The sequence below is a fragment of the Procambarus clarkii genome, chromosome 13 (genome assembly GCF_040958095.1).
Source record: "Procambarus clarkii isolate CNS0578487 chromosome 13, FALCON_Pclarkii_2.0, whole genome shotgun sequence".
In the NCBI taxonomy this organism is placed as follows: Eukaryota; Metazoa; Arthropoda; class Malacostraca; order Decapoda; family Cambaridae; genus Procambarus; species Procambarus clarkii.
In genome coordinates, this window is record NC_091162.1 from 5,071,743 (window position 1) to 5,084,741 (window position 12,999).

Sequence of the window (12,999 nt, forward strand, 5' to 3'; positions counted from 1 at the left end):
GCTAAAGCAAGCTAGCTGTGTGCGACAACTTTATTAACGAAAAGAATACATCCTAGCTAAACAAATATACATCATCCTACTCTAAAAAATGAAATATATAGACAGACGTCCATTGTCTCTGGCTGGGCGACGTCACTGCTTGGTCTTGTAGATAATCCTGTACCACATTTCTTCAACACAACTGCCTCCGTCGCTTCTCCGTCGTTAACGCACAACAACACTTGGTCAACCCGAAAGCCGTTACTACTTGAACTGCGCACAGGACCGTGGAATTCGGTTGTCCCAGCTGATCTGTAATTGGCCCTACGTCAGTCACCATGAGAGACGTATATTGGGGTTCTTCACAGCTATAGGGACTACAAGTTTCGAGACCTTCATATAGTTGCCAACAGTAGAAATCCCATCCTACTCTTCTTCCTCCCTGTTGCTCCAGCACGCCTCCTTCAGAGAGCTACTTCTGACAGCCACATCAAGTCCGCATGACACAGGAAGAATCACTCAACAGAGCAACATGCTTGTAGGAGGGGCGGCCAGTTAAGGCAAACGATCCTGTCTTGCAATTACGCTCCATGCAATGATGCTGATACCAGCAAGGGACACGAGGCATCGTGTCTCACTCAGCTTGTCTTATCTTCTTTCTTCTCTCTTCTTTCTTCTCTCTTCCTTCTTCTCTCTTCTTTCTTCTCTCTTCTTTCTTCTCTCTTCTTTCTTCTCTCTTCCTCCTCCCATGGGTCTTTGACAAGCGACCTGGGGTCCATTGGGGTCCGTCCGTCCTGGGGTCCATCCTGAGCAGACCGGTGTTGGTGGGACAGACTGGAATCGTTGTTGTTCCTCTTCCATCTTTACTGGGTCGTCTGGGGTCGTCTGCAGAACGACCTGGGGTCCACTGGGGTCCGTCCGTCCTGGGGTCCACTGGGTAGACCAATGTTGACCGACCGAGAGGACTGCATCTTGGGGTCCCCGGGGTAGTGGTGGTGGTGGTGGAGCCATGACCTCCAGGTAGTGGGGCTGGTCGTGGTGGTGGTGATAAACGCCCCTGAGTGTGGTACACGGCAGCCGTCTCCCTCTTCTGTATATGCGTCGCGCCTCTCCTCTGGCTCCCACCTGTGAATGAACATAAAGGCGACAATACCCGTGTTCCATGCTGTTGTGTGACCCTGTAGTTTGTATAGGGTTCACACAGTCCAATTATAAGCTCTCCTCCTGGCAACAACTACACTTAAATTTTTTAAAAATAATCCAATTAACTCTGAATGATACTGACTTGGTGGAACATAAGACAGTAACAGAGGAAAGTTAGAGAAGAGAGAATAAGGTCATCACTACTTTTAACTTGTCACAAAAAAAATCAAAACTAATAGACAAAACACTAGCCTAAACTTAACTATACCTTTCCTAATCTTAAGTACATAATTAACCGTTACTCCCACCCTTAACCTACAGCCACCTACGTGACCCAGAGTGTCTCCCTAGCATCTCCGCCGGTAAACAACTCCAAACTGTTGCCACCCCTGTGACCAGACTATCTAACGTCGAGCGTCCCCAACGTGAAGTCTACTGACATACTAAGGCTCCCCCTAGCATGCTGTACCAGACCAGTACACCTCGGGTTATTGCGTTCAAATGGAGTAAAACAGTCGATCGCAATAATCTGAGCAGAACCACTACTTAAAAACTACACCTGCCACTCCCCACTGACCTGGAGACCAGCGGTGGCTGGGTGTCCCCGTGGGACATGCGAGGTCACCTGTCACACTCAGGTGAGCTCCACTACCCACCAACCGCTAAGTTCCAAAATCGCCAAATCTTATTACTAACATAAATCACTACACACACAAGTTCTGGTGAACATTCCCTGAACACCACAAAACTCACAATCACTAAACCACAACACTAGAGAATCACTATCTCCTAACCTGAAAACTCGCAAAATCGCGAAAGTAAAACACCTGTCAAGATCTCCCTGATAGCGCCTGAGCGGCAAAAAGACACGTGGGACTGAACAATGTTAAAAGAACACCAACTACCTACAACATTGTTCAACACCGCTGCCAACATTGTAACGGGGGGTGGGGGAAATTGCTCTATCTTGTCCATTATTCCACCCCCCAGTTAACTAACGAGGCCGGGGGAAACAGCTCTCTCTAGTCCGTTATCCCGTCCCCAGTTAGCTAACTATTCTAGAGCACCCTCCAGAGTTCCTAAGGCAGACAACTGGCGCCTCTCAGATCCTTGTCTGTGACTCGTGTACTCTATATATATTTTAAATAAACTAACCCAAACACTTTTACAGTGTTACATGGATTTTTTTTTTTTTTTTTTTTTATTATTATTATTTTCTACCACAGACGTGGCCACACACACACACACACACATGGATTTGTTGTACTGCCTAGCTAGATCAACAATCCGCACACCATCTTCATGTTTATGAATGATCTCTTGGTTTTTCCTCTGTGGTCATCCTCACGTGTTTTCTTAGATTGAACCTTATCACTGACTTTCTTGTGACCCATGGCATGATATTTAACCCTTTAGTTGCGCAAGACATCATATGATGCGTTGAGTGACTTGCAGTAAATTGTACTCGGCATCATATGATGTTTTGGAGTACCGCGCAAGATTTAAATGACCCGCGGATACACGGGGTTCACTACACCTTCATCAGGGCTCTTGTAAACAGACGCCATTTAACAAAAAAAAATCGTGGGCCAAATTCCCAGGTGTGAGGGGCCTCAGTATTGAGTGAGCAACCAAGCCTGATGCATGCAGCATGAGCTCACAGCACTACTGTTCAGCTTGTGACCACAGCATCGCCTAAAAATGCCATAATATACATGTTCTTGCTATTATTTAGCAATGATATTATTACAGAAGCCCCCTGACTGTGATAAAACTGACCAGGGTTCTGATAATAGCAGGATTGTGGTGATATTTAGCGCTGTGCTCCATGGAGGGAGGAGTAATGCTGTGGGAGGGAGGGTGGTGGCGTCATCTTTTGACTGTGTGTGGCCACCTTTTATTGACTGCACTCACCATACCAGCTTAGTGGTTCGTTATGGTGAACACAAATGTAGATACTTATATATAATGTGTGTATAAAGGGTATAAACAGCAATAGGAATAGGTTGGGAGCCGCCATTTTGGTGAGGGAGGTGCATCGTCTGCACGGTATATCATGTTGTTTACTGGTGACCACTATGGTCTTTGGGCACCATACCAGTTTACTTGTACAAGTATGGTGAATAAAACAGTTAGATACTTATATATAATGTGTGTATAGCGTAATAACACCACAAAAAGTATTGTTGGAGGAGAAATATTAGTGCGTCTGGCCTTGAGGGCGGCCGCCACCAACTGACTGTGTGAGTAGCTACGTCTTTGTGCCTTTACTCACCATACAAGCTTAGATGTACAGTTATGGTGAACAAAACATGTAAATACTTATATATAACGTCTGTATATAAAAGCAAAAACAGTACAGTATGGTGGGAGGAGAATGGTGGCAAGTCAGGTGAGGTGAGGGAGGGAGGGAGTGGCAGCCAGTGGCGGGCTGCCACTGGCTGCCACCGCTACTGCCACTCAGCATACCAACTTAGTGGTTTGTTATGGTGAACATGAATGTAGATACTTATATATAGCATCTGTATATAGTAAATAAAAGCAGAAACAGTATGGTGGGTAGGAGAATGTGGGCGAGTGAGGTGTTGAGGGAGTGAGTGGCTGGCTGGTGTGTGGCGGTCACTCCTCGTTACTTTTTGACTCATAATAGCAACTTAGTGGTTCGTTATGGTGAACAAACATGCAGATACTTATATATAACCTGTGTATATAGTGTAATAACCAACAAAGTATTTGTTCACTGTTTGATGAACATAATTGAATCAACAATATGCACACCATATTTTTGAGTACAGCGATGATTCACTCATTTCATTATATAAATATATCACACTACACACTATTGAATAATATTACAGCAAAAAAACTATGAAAAATCAATCAGACACTGAAATAATTAGGTAATTATCTCTTTGTGGGAACTCCGGCCTGACAGCTGGCGAGCAACAGACTGTCTGGGACGCTTGCTGAGTCAGCGCCTGTTTCTTTTGCCAGACTTCCCCGCCCTATAGCGGGTAATATATGCCACTTATGATTTTTTATTATTTTTCATATGATCAGTGAACACAAATTAACAGGTTAGGAAGAAAAAATAATTTTTTTTTTTTTTTTTTTTTGGTATGCGCCTGTGAGTGACACATGATAAATAGCCAGGCGCCATTTAAGGGTTAACCACTGTGCTGCTTGCCTTCCAAATACGGCACCCCCCTCTGTGCGCAGGAAATAAATTCTTGGGAAAAAATTCTTTTTGTTTTTGAAAATGTTAAATACGTTTCCCTGATCGCAGATACGTAAAAAAAAATCAAAATTGTAATTACTTTGGCTACAATGGGGTCCAGAAAATGGCGTGTAACGTCACGATTTGGTGGTCGCCCGTGACGTAGACTCCCGGAGGCAGTCGCCCGCCAGATTCAACATGCGTGAGTTGCCACAAATATTTTTTTGTTATTTTTTTTGCGTACATTTATTTCCAAATACATTTTTGTTTTTCTTGCTAATCCTATGTATAATGAACAAGTATACAATTTTATGGCAGTAGAACATCCGTACTGTCCCAAGACACTGTGTTATATGTCTCTCAAATGTGTCCACATATATTGCTCATATATCCAATGTTTCATGTTCATTTATGTATATTTACAACATAATTACACATTATACACTATCACACGTTATATACATTCACCGTATTTATTCACAAGGCGAGCCGAGCGAACAGCAAGCTGGACACGTGATCTTGTGGTCCCGGGTTCGATCCCGGGTGCCGGTGAGAAACAATGGGCAGAGTTTCTTTCACCCTATGCACATGTTACCTAGCAGTAAAATAGGTACCTGGGAGTTAGTCAGCTATCATGGGCTGCTTCCTGGGAGTAGAGGCCTGGTCGAGGACCGGGCCGCGGGGACACTAAAGCCCCAAAATCATCTCAAGATAACCGTCAACACACTCAGAACTCTGTGAGTGTGAGCTGCCACATCCAGCCAGCTCTCCCTCACTCCTCCAGCACCTCATTTACTCCTTACACCTTACTCACCAACATTACTTTTCCCACCATACTGTTATTGTTTGTATTACACTATTTACACACATTATGTATATGTATCTACATGTTTTATTCACCATAACTATGCAAGCAAGCCGGTATTGTGTTCAAACAGCACAGTGGCAAGCATACACTGCATGAGAAATCACACAGCAGCCAGCAGACGATTCTATGATTATGACGCCGCCTCCCTCACCAAAATGGCTCCTCCTAACATACTCCTGTTGCTGTTATTATACTATATACATACACATTGTATATACCCATGTACATATGTGTTCACTATAGCGAACCACTAAGCTAGTATGGTGAGCAAAAGAAGAGTGGCTGCCCCACACAGAGACGCTATCTGGATTCCTTCCCTCCCTCACCATACTTCGTCCTCCCACAATACTATGCACAGCACTAATTATCACCACAATCCTCCTATTATCACAATCCTGGTCACTAAATCCTGTAAATGAATAATTGACCACAATTTTGTTTTGTAAAGTAACATATGAAGTCGTTTGAAGATTCCTAGATGGACGAAATAATGCTGTGGTGCTGTGGCTAGCGCTGTGAACATGGTGAACAGCATTGATTCACTGATATTTGAACATTGTACACAGTTATTATCACACTCAAGCTCTTGTGTAATACTATCATGGCTAAATAATACCAGTTATATATATATTTTGACATTATTAGGCGATGCTGTGGTCAGAAGCTGAACAGCAGTGCTGTGAGCTCATGCTGCGTGTGCCAGCCTTGGTTGCTCACTCAGTACCGAGGCTCTCACACCCGGGAATGTTGTCCATGATTTTTTTTTAGGAGAGCATATGTTTACAGGAGCCCTGAGGAAGCTGATATGAACCCCATGTAGCCGCGGGAGTTTTGAATCATTCACTAAAAATATAAGATCCCGGAGGCGAGTTGCACACCCCCTGTCGAGGGCCTGCAGGCGCGTTGCACAGTTTAGTGGTTAATAATTATATATCCATCGACCCATACGTTTATCAACAAAGTCGGAAGTCGAGGGAAAGGTCTTAAGTCGAGTCAAATTTTCTGACAAAATTGCAGTCATAACTCAAAAAATTCATAAGTAGGGGCATTCATAAGTCAGGGTTCCACTATTCGACTGGGCAAATAAAAATATTGTGATGTTTAACGGTAACAAGTTCCAGGTACTTAGGTGTGGTGGAAACGAGAAACTTAAACAAAACACAAGGTACAGGTCACAAACAAACCTCCTCATAGAAGGAAAGCAACATGTAAAAGATCTGGGAATTATGTCTAATGACGTGACATTTAGTGAACATAACCGAGCAAATTCAGCGGCGGCCTGGAAAATGATAGGATGGATTATGAGAACGTTCAAATCCAGGAACCCCACAGCAACGCTAACACTTTAAACTACTGGTGCTGTCCCGCCTTGATTATTGCTCGGTACTCACTTCCCCTTTCAGAGCACGAGAGACATTGGAATTAGAGGGAATACAGAGTACATATACGGCACGCATAGAAGCGATAAAACATCTAAATTATTGGGACCTTCTCAAAGCTCTCAAAATATAATCTATGGAAAGGAGACGAGAAAGGTATCAAATAATACTGTACATTCATGAAAGATACTGGAGGGCCAGGTCTCTAATTTACACAGTAAAATAACAATGTACTGGGGTAAAAGATATGTAAAGAAATGCAGCATAGAACCATTGAAGAGTAGAGGTGCCATAGGCACAATCAGAGAACACTGAACATCAGGGGGTGCATGGCTGTTCAACACCCTCCCTGCAAGCATTATAAATATTATCGGAATGAAAGTAGAGATATTCAAGAGGCACTCGGACAGATTCTTGCAAGAAGTACCGGACCAATCAGCTTGTAGTGGATATGTGGGCCAGCGAGCCACTCTAAGCAACAACCTGTTGGACCAAGTTATCACAAGTCAAGCTTGGCCTCAGACCGGGCTAGGTGAGTATAGAACTCTTGAAACACAGTCCATGTATGCTCCAGGTATCCTTTAGAATTTTTGCAATGAAATATTATTATTTTTATTATTATTATTATTATAATCATTATTATTTTAACCATAATACACTACAGTTCTTCCATTTTATATGTATTTGACAATTTTGCTATGAATTAATACTTACAAGTTTTCTCAGATAATTTTCAAGAGATTTGTATAAAACTATAGCATGGGATGCCATTATCAATACAACACCTTAATGTTGTTGTCCTATGTCACTTGAAGATTCAACATGGCTGGGGGTCGGAGCCTGTCTCTGTGATTGTTGCTGCCGTGGCTGCTGAGAGACGAACCCAGCTGGCAGAAAGAGGAAACACAGGACACCACCTCCATTGTCTGTGCTTCTACTCCACCAGGATTGGCCTCTGCTGTCACCTTTTGCATCTTCATATCTCCCTCCTGATGTCTTCATTCACTACTTGATTGTGCCCCAAGCAGGAGGTGACAGTAGGAATCCTCTTCCATTGTCCATGCATCTGCACCTCTAGGAATGACCTCTGTGGCTCCCTATTCTACACCAATGGTAAGATAGCACCCTGGTTTTATTATCCTACCCAACAGCAACAAGTGTTTTATCTCTAGTAGATACCCCAAGTAACAAGATAACTCCTATAGTCATCAGGAGATAACCGTCACACAAACTACTTGTTTATAAAGAAAATGAAACATCACCAGTGTCCAGAGTGTGGGAAAAGATTTGGTGAACTTGGACACATGAAAACTCACATGTTAGTGCATACTGGTGAAAAACCTCACGAGTGTCCAGAGTGTGGAAAAAGATTCCGTCATCTTGGATCTATTAAGAATCACATGCTGCTGCATACAGATGATAAACCTCGTGAATGTCCAGAATGTGGGAAAAGGGTCAAACTTAGATCTATGAAGACTCACATGTTGGTGCATACAGATGATAAACCTCATGAGTGTCCAGAGTGTGGAAAAAGATTTCGTCATCTTGGATCTATCAAGAATCACATGTCACTGCATACGGGTGATAAACCTCATAAGTGTCCAGAGTGTGGGAAAAGATTCATTCAGCTTGGAGGTATGAAGAGCCACATGTTGGTGCATGCAAGTGATAAACCGCACAAGTGTTTAGAGTGTGGGAAAAGTTACATTGAACTTAGAAATTTGAAGACTCACATGTTGAGGCATACGGGTGAGAAACCGCATGAGTGTCCAGAGTGTTGGAAGAGGTTCACACATCTTGAAACTTTGAAGACTCATATGTTGGTGCATACAGGTGAAAAACCTCATAAGTGTTCAGTGTGTGGGAAAAGTTTTAGGCATCGTTCAGCTGTGAAAGCTCACATGTTAGTTCATACGGGTGAAAAACCTCATGAGTGTCCAGAGTGTGGGAAAAGATTCAGGCTTCTTAAAACTAAGAAAACTCACATGTTGGTGCATACAGGTGATAAACCTCATGAGTGTCCAGAGTGTGGGAAAAGATTCGGTAGTCTTCAATATGTAAAGAGTCACATGTTGGTGCATACAAATTATAAGCGTTTAGAGTGTGCTGAGTGTGGGAAAAGATTTAGGCATCGTAGTTATATGGTACGTCACATATTAGCACATTCAAGTGATAATCCTCATTAAGCCTGGAATCTTGTCTTGTGGGAAAAAGTCATAGTAAACAAAGTTTAAAAGGCACCATATGGTGTGTATGTTAGATAAATCTTGAGTGCTATTCATTTAATTAGTACAGTATTATATCAGATTAGCCCATCCTCCTGTTTTGGTAGTATATATAGTAACAATGAGGACCATAGTATATATACCGACGTACAACAAAATTAGAAAATGGAAATCTGAACTATTGAGTTGGACAAACTGGAAAACTATGTTTTTTAACACTTTCACGCACCCGGCGCGCCAGCCCTCCACTACCCCGGGTGGGCCTCAGCGTTTCACGGGAGCACGCGTTAATTCTGAAAACTGTATAGTCTTTTCAACTTTGTCACCTCAATTCTCATCCTAAGATATTAAATTTGGTATCAATGTGTTTGCAATAGAATTCTCTAGAGCACCAAATGCATATAAACTCCAAAAGCCTGGCTAATTACCCGCAGCAGAGAAAGTGAGAAAGAGTTACCAAGGAGCGCGCAAAAGCGATAAAATGTGTTCACTCTTTTCACTCTGGTCACCTCAATTTTCGTCATAGGTCTTTCATTTTGGTATTAATGGGTTCGCAATAGAATTCTCTAGAGGAATATTAGCATAAAAAATAAAAAACTGGGTCACGCTCCACCCGCGGACAAGTTGAAGACAGGCCACGCATTAGCTGCAAGGGAGCGCCCAGACGCCTTCCTGCTACACTCCCAATTCCTACTCACAAATGTTTAGTATTTTTTCCGGTTGCTAATCTCAATTTTTGTGTTACAGCGCTCATTTAGGTATGAAATTGTTCCTAATAGAATGCTTTAGATGGATATATGCATATAAAGGCCAATTGAAGAACAATATTGCCAGTACAATACACGGAAGTATGAAAAAAAAATACAAAAAACTACAACTTTTTGTACTTACCACTTCAGTGTTGTTTGTGGAGCATGACATGGGTTGAACATTTGTTTTATCCACTCCACCTGCTCTTGGAAAACGTTTCCTGCAGGGTCAACTCATGTTTTGTATAGGTGGAGTGGATGGTGGGCAAGCATTACTGCTTATCAGCCCAGAATTGTCTCTTTCGATGGTATTTGCTGTAGCATGGTGCAGGACACAGTGGAACATCACATGTCTTGCACTTATAGTGTGTGTCCCTCCTTTTACCCGACATTCTGCACACATGCGGCACCTCAGACGCTTCTGTATCTTTACTTAGGTATGCGACAAGTTTCTGTTGAGGCATTCTGGATTATCCACAATACGGGGTTTTGTCCTTGCAGAAGCACCACTAGGGATAATCAGAGTCTCATCTTCTGACTCAGACGATGAAGGTAAATCTGCAGGTACAGGTGAAGTGAATAGTGGGCGCCTCACACCTGAAGGTCCTGCTGTTGAAGGTCCGGGTGTTGATGGTCCGGGTGTTGCAACATTGGTTCCAGTGGCATTGACATCAGCAGGATGTGGGATGTCATCATTTTCCTGAGGTCAGTTACTAGCCTTAAAGAACAGTAGTGCCGAAATGACTTGGTCATGGAAATGGAGTAATGTCAGTTTCCTTCTATCTGTTGTGTAATATTTGTACATCACATAAGCATTGTGGATAGCCATTTGCATAAAATAGAAGGTCATTTTCTTCGTCCATTTGTGACTTTTCCTTGTGAAGTGATAATATTTGACCATTTGGTCAAAGTGATCAACACCTTTCATGTTTGTATTGTAGTCACAGATTGCATTTGGCCTGTTCACACTGAGGATGTTCATCACGATTCCATACTCGTTTTCTACGTTCAACTTGTTGCGTATCTGCATTGTGGCAAGTTGTTATGAGTGAAACAACTGTTTATCTTTCCACAAAATTATGAAAGTATTGTCCTTGCGTTTGAATAAAGTTTAATCTACTGGCACTTTACCCTATGCTTGCATCTGAAGGGATTTAGGTGCACCACGCTACATTCTGATGGTACCACAGGTGTATACCCCTAATTCAAGCAGCAATTCACTCAACCGAACCGAGTTATAATAGTTGTCCATATATAAATGGTAACCTTGGTTCTTCAGTGGTTCAATCAAGCCCATTATGGTTTCATTCGTCGTTTTCCCAATTCCTGAATATATTTCAAAATCACAAATGTAGCCAGTCTTGGATTCAGCTAGCATGTAGAGCTTTATTCCATATTTATTAGGTTTATTGGGATTATAGGTCTTGAAAGATAGATGGCCACACCATGGCATTGTCCCTTCATCCAAACTCAAATTTTTCTGGGGAATGTATATTGTTTTGAATCTATTTACGAGATATTGCATGACTGAGCGAATTTTGATAAGTCTGTCAACTTTTTGGCTTTGTGGTTTGGACTTATTGTTATAAATATGAAAATACTTTGCAATCATTTCAAATCGTTTACCAGTCATAAAGGTGTTGAAACAAGGTATGTGCCAGAATCTGTTTGTTTGCCAATACATTCTAAGTCTTGGCAATGGGCAAATACCCATCAAGATCATCAGTCCCAAATATCTGGCAATGTCTTTCACTGTCACTGGTTCCCATCTCTTGTTTGTCGTTTTCCCAGTACGTGCCTTAGTTTGAGAAGCATACAAATTAGTTTCATAAGCAATATATTTCAACAAGCTTTGAGTGAGAAATAGTTGAATAAAACCATAGCAGGGGTAGGTACAGGAACAGTCAAGCCTGGTGTACCTGTAAAATTGTCCACAAAGGGTGGAGTATTGTCACTACACCACCCTTCATCAGAATCTGTTGGTGGTGGGGTACGTGTGGTAAGTCTGGCTCTGGCACGAGCTCCAGTACCTCGCTGTGCACGAGTGGCAGTCTCAACCTCAGAATCGTCACTTCCATCACTACCAAAATCCTCCTCGGCCATCTCTGTTTCTATACATTCACTACCTTCATCAGTGTTGGTCTCAACAACACTTTCCTCACTAGATAACTCTGACAAATCGTCAAATACAGTCTGAAACATAGAGGGTGTTAGTCTGACTCGCTTGTATTTCTCTTGTACACTACTTAGCTTCTCCTTTTCACGCCCTTCTTTCGCAAATTTCTTCCTGGAAGGGCCTTGTTCATGATCACTATCCATCGTGGAGTAAGTGCAGATGTTTCTAAAGCCGCAGTAAGAAATATAGCCACGGAAAATAGCCGAAATGTTCACACGTTTGAGACACGAGGGGAGGCGACACCGGTCACAATAGTGGAGTGAAAACAATGGGCCTACGGCGTGTACCGCGCCGCTTGGGGGCCACGAGGCCTAACAAGGAAAACGGGAAGACGTTGGCGCGCATTTTAAAACGGGTCCCCCCAAATTGGATAAAACCCAGATTTTTGGCAAATATTTTAATAAACGACGCAATGCTGTGTCGTTACTGGGATTACGTCTACTAAAAAAAACGACGCAATGCTGTGTCGTTACCGAGCGAAAGTGTTAACTTGGGTTGCCTTGACACACTAATCTAACCTAACCTTACCTTCCTAGGCCTAATACACAATAGTCGAGACCTAATATAGTACATATGTGTGCTATATTAGGTCTAGGAATATTTAAGTTTGTTTTTAGCTTAATTTATTTTAAAAGAATTCCTTACTAGTCAGTATATTAGTATCTATAAGTACATATGAATTCGTGACTATTGATGACTGTCACTATAGATACTACCTAAACAAGAGGATGGGTTGATAAGATACATATCAGGATATCAACTTTCCACTAATCCAGCATATTATTTGGAGACGGTAAGCTTAATCATAAAACTACTGAGTTGTCCTATGTGTCCCATAAAGGTAACTTTGTATTCATAGCTTTATGTAGAATTATGCTCTGCAGGACATCATTTTTTATAAGTTATATTTCAATAATCTGTTCTTTAGTAAATATTAGATGCATGTCATTAGGCTATGGTAATACAAAATTTGAAATTGTCGACTTGTAATTAAGTAATTAATAGAAATACATGGAATACATTAATACTGTACATAAATAGAAATACACATCTTAAGATACATGGAATAATCCTTTACCAAGAATTCATCAACACCAAAACATTATAAGACTAAATTAAATTAAATGAACATTCAGAATTTAAAAGCCAGAATTTAAAAGTACTGAGTAAACAAGCTACAAAACACTTAACTGTGATGCAATCTTACTACCCAGTGGTCTGTGCTATAGTCTTCTGCACACCTTTATCTAGGCTAAGAATTTT

General features: G+C 41.8%; 1 protein-coding gene across 3 annotated transcripts in view; it reads left to right on the plus strand.

Annotated features, from left to right (window-relative positions):
- The window catches only part of LOC123751669 (putative zinc finger protein 66), a 45,789-nt gene extending 32,993 nt beyond the window's left edge, over window positions 1-12,796 (plus strand). Inside the window, exons 1-2 of one of the 3 annotated variants that reach the window (XM_069323560.1) lie at window positions 972-4,541; window positions 7,402-12,796. In XM_069323560.1, the coding sequence (XP_069179661.1) occupies window positions 7,837-8,772 (936 nt within the window). In that variant the 5' untranslated portion in view covers window positions 972-4,541; window positions 7,402-7,836 and the 3' untranslated portion in view covers window positions 8,773-12,796. The other 2 variants (XM_045733757.2, XM_045733756.2) reach the window with 2 other exon arrangements.
- Window positions 12,797-12,999: the final 203 nt, after the last annotated feature.